This window comes from Chrysochloris asiatica, unplaced genomic scaffold, assembly GCF_000296735.1.
Source record: "Chrysochloris asiatica unplaced genomic scaffold, ChrAsi1.0 scaffold00008, whole genome shotgun sequence".
Taxonomy (NCBI): Eukaryota; Metazoa; Chordata; class Mammalia; order Afrosoricida; family Chrysochloridae; genus Chrysochloris; species Chrysochloris asiatica.
In genome coordinates, this window is record NW_006408526.1 from 17,265,910 (window position 1) to 17,270,413 (window position 4,504).

The following is a 4,504-nucleotide window of genomic DNA, read 5'->3' on the forward strand; positions in this document are numbered from 1 at the left end:
ACCATTTTAAGGACTTTGGATTATACTCTGAGTGACATGGAAGCTTTTGAAGAGTTTTGAGCAGAGAAATGACTCATAGCACCATCTACGTTAACTGTGTCACTTTAAACTTATTCTCTAGTTCGTATTTGTATATTTTACACTGATGTTCCTGACCTTCCCTCTGTAAATTTTCCAAAATTTCCTGGAATCATTTTTTTAGTTACTGATTGTGATTTGAGTGAAAGTTTACAAAGCAAATTGATTTCCCATTAAATAATACATACACGTTTCAATTTGTGACACTTTATAAAATCCTCACCATGTACTAACACTCTTCCGACTTCTTCCCTGTGTTGACCATTTCCTTTGTCCTTTCCTAGCCTTTCCTGCCGTCTGAGCTTTATCCCTGGACAAATGCTGCACCTTTGATCTGGTATTTTTGATTGTTCTAAGGAGTATGTACCTCCTTGGTGTTATTAGTCACTTTCTAGGTCTGTCTGTTGTTTGGTTGGAAGTTGAGTCGTGGGGAGAGTTCCATTTCCAGCCTGACCAGTGTAACTAATAAGAGCAGTAGTCTTATTAGACTACTAATAAAACCAATCTCTACCACACTAGTAAGTGTAGGCCTTTTTATAATTTTGAGTTTCGTTCTACAGTTTTCTCCCACTCTGTCTAGGACATCCTAGTGATTCTTTTCAAAATAGTCAGCAGTGGTAAGTGCGTACCACTAGTTCTTCTAATTATTTCTGTGCTTCTCTCCCCCTCACCCCCCACCACCACTTTTCTTGGTTCCAGACAGGGAGAGAGCAATAATTGCACTTTAGATGCTGCTTACAAGCAAGCTTTTATAAGACCCCAGTGAGTACTCAGCAAAGTTGATTGTAGAACACTGTCTTTGTTGAGTCTATTATGCAAATTGGCCTGGTGCTCCCCCACTCCCCCCAGTCTATGATCCTGAGCCCCAGGGCTCAGTGACTCATTCCTCCTAATTGTCTGGTTACAGCTAAGAAATTCTCTTTAACTGCCCCCTGTATGTTCTACTATATTCTTGGATTTTTAAAAACTTTTTATTGTGACTTGAGTAAAGGTTTACAAAGCAGATCATTAGTTTTATATTCAACAAATCAAACACTTCATCTCTCGTTCAATGCTTGCTCTTAAGGTAACATCACTTACCCGCTTTCTCCTGAGCATTTTTGTTTCTCTTCCTTCTTTTCCCATCCTTCTGAGTTTTGCCATTAGGTAAAGGCTGCCTTTTTATCTCAAATGGTGTGTGTACCTTGTTAGTATTGTTGTTATTCCTATATTCCTATCTATTGCTTGGTTTAATCACAGAAGTTAATTTAGTTCCAGACCTGAGGAGTGACAAAGGGCCATAGACTTGGAGTTCCACCAGTCTATAGAATCATTTTTTATGGCTCTCTCAATCTTTAAGAATGGTTCCTCGATTGATCTTACTGTGGAGTTTGTTTTCAGATTGTCTTCAAATTGTCTCAATAGGCCGCAGTCCCTAGGAATGCCATCCTAGTCTCCTCGCTTGGATTCTTTTTTTGTGTTAGATTTCATTGAGCAACACTCACTGGATCTGATACACTAACAATTCAAGTATGTTCCCATTTCCTAATTTCTTCTTTAAAAGCATTTTGGCGTGAGTACTTTCCCCCTCCAATTTATTTTTCTCTCATGGCCTTCAAGATCTCATTTTCTTCATCATAATGGGCCATTCTACCCTCCAAGAGCTCATCCATTCTATTAAGGAAATATTTTATTACCTCTAACTAAGTGATTCTTAACTAAGAGCAGTTTTGTCCCTCAGAGGAGATCTGGCAAGGTCTGAATTTTTAAATGTTATGCTAAAGACATTTTATAGTCATAGCCTGCAGACTTAACTGAGAAATCCAATAAAAGCAGCAGCAGCAGCAAAAAAAAAAAAGTTTCACCCTTATGATGCTGGGGTACCCTACAGAATCACTCTTCCCAGTAATATGATGAACTTTACCTAAAACCTGACTATTAAAGAACTAAAAAAGTCAAAACACCAGGGGCAGTTAGCTGTTCTGAGTTTCCAGTCAGAAATCCCACCCCCAGTGACCTCACTTACTAGCATTTGAGACTGCAAGCTTACTTGTTTGGGCCATACCAGTTATTTTGGTAACCAGATCCTTAGGTCCATCTCAAACCTCAACCATGGTACCAGATCTCAGGGTTTTCAGTAAGAGACTTGTGTAGAATATGGCTTAGGAGTGAGGTTCCAATAGGTTAATACTCTCCAGTTCCCACTACCTGTTCTATACCTTGTGGCGCTGTGGGCTATAATGCGTCAGTCTGCAAAGTTATTTGAACTGCAAAGGTCGGTGGTTCGAGCTCACCAGCTGTTCCTTGCAAACCCTATACAAGGTCGCTATGGGTCGGAATCGACTCAACGACACTTAACAACAACAACATTCTATATCTTCAGAAAAGTCCACTTGAGAGAGAATTGGGGCCTGCAAAGCAGATGCCTTTACCCCAGCCTTCCTAGTCAAGAGCAAAGAAAGAAGGAAGGAAAGTGATTAGTAGGTCCTCTTAATAGAATTGGTTCACCTAGTCAGGAAACATGGACCAAAGAATGTTGCTCACCAGCCATGGAAGAATGAATGTAGGATGAGGTAAGAAGCCCAGAACATTCCACTAGTATAGTTCCCTTCACAAGGAACTATGAGGCACATGTGACACGGTCTCCCAACTACCAGTAAATTATCATGTGAATGACCTCTCTTATTTTATAATAGTGGTGGTCCTCTCTTTTCTAAACACATCTTCAAGACACACATTGTTCTTAAATATGTTCTCTCTATTTAGGTCCTCCTATATGATCCTCTCTTTGACTGGACCATGAATCCTTTGAAAGCTTTGTATTTACAGCAGAGACCAGAAGATGAAACTGAACTCAACTCCTCTCTGAATACAGATGACCAAGAATGCAAACGAAATCTCAGGTGAGCAGTATTTTAGGACGGACCTATTGTCAATAGTTTTCTTATTTCCAGAGTCCTTTTAATTGTTCCACATCATTGAAACATTTGTGTTTTTATCAATAGTGATATTGACCAGAGTTTCAACAAAGTAGCAGAACGTGTCTTGATGAGACTGCAAGAGAAGCTGAAAGGAGTGGAGGAAGGAACTGTGCTCAGTGTGGGTGGACAGGTGAATTTGCTCATACAGCAGGCCATGGATCCCAAAAATCTCAGCCGACTTTTCCCAGGATGGAAAGCCTGGGTATGAATTACCCTTCAGTTCCACCATTTAGGAATTCTATTTTGACCTTATTTTAAAAGCCACCCATATACTTTGAACCTGCAGCAGGTATTAATATTTAACTAATGAACTGTTCTTTTTTTCAACAATGCATAGTATTTTAAAACTACCCAGGATACTTGGATAGTCTCAAAGAGTGTTTCTTCTCTCATACTTTAGTAGTTTTCATTCATGTTGTGCTGCTAGACTAAGCTTTTCTATTTCTTCTTAAATGTATATTTGTATCATTCTCAGGAGAATCACTGACATATATTAGCTGCAAACAGTGGTAGGAGGAGTGCAGACATATCAGTGACAATTTTTTTTCTTTAGTTTCAATCAAAGCAAGTAAATATACTGCTGGTTTTGAGGTGGCTTTTAATTAAACTGTTCTCCACATATCACATATGAACAATAAATTTTTTTATATTAAATATAAAACAGAGGGGGAACTTGAAGATTATAACCATCTACTTTGTATCATATTATATTAATCACCTATATTAATAAGAAATAATGTTGAAACTCATAGTATTTCAGAAATATGTTTGGATTTCAGTAGCAAGATCACTCAGCATAGTTAATAATCAAGTTATAAACAAGTTATTATAAAGAACAAATTTCTGAACAAATTTCTGACACCTTCTTATTCTATTCTTTTTTGAAATGTTAAGGCCTTCTATTTTTCTTTACTTCATCTGTCTGTGATTCTGTTCATGCATTTATCTGTCTTCTACTTCATAAATTGTGTCTTCAGCTGTACATAATACCCCTTTTAACTAATGTATTGGATTTCTTTGTCCAAAGTGTGTTCTTTGAATTTCTAGCTATGTATCATTCTTCAGATCTGCCTATTACTTGTTTCTGATGTCTAGCTTTAGCTTTTCAGTTCCTTCATTTGTGTCACATTTTAAGCATATTTATCCATGTTTTTTAGTTGCTCTATCAAATGATGTGTTCAGGGGTTTAATCCTACCATTTTAATCTGTTGATTCTTGCATTTGATGGACTGGTTACACATGTATTTTGTAATTTTGAAATGTGAGCTTATTTTCAGCTGGTTTTGTATGGAAATCTTGAGTAATTCCTTCCAAGTAAGCTTTGTGTCTGCTGTGTCATATACCTGCTCTTTTAATATCTTGGCTTTAAGGTATCCAGGCCTCAGGAGTAGTATGAATTAGAAATTCAAATCTCCTAAGAGCAGATCTTTGATAAAAGGTTGCTAGAGGAGGAGGTCTTTCCAGGC

The 4,504-nt window shown here is 37.7% G+C and overlaps 1 protein-coding gene across 1 annotated transcript in view; it reads left to right on the forward strand.

The window, feature by feature from the left end:
- The window catches only part of ATM (ataxia telangiectasia mutated), a 136,138-nt gene extending 132,892 nt beyond the window's left edge, over positions 1 to 3,246 (forward strand). The window contains exons 61-62 of the mRNA XM_006833800.1: positions 2,824 to 2,960; positions 3,063 to 3,246. Of these exons, the coding sequence (XP_006833863.1) occupies positions 2,824 to 2,960; positions 3,063 to 3,246 (321 nt within the window). The remainder of the gene's footprint in view (positions 1 to 2,823; positions 2,961 to 3,062) is intronic.
- The last annotated feature ends 1,258 nt before the right edge of the window (positions 3,247 to 4,504 follow it).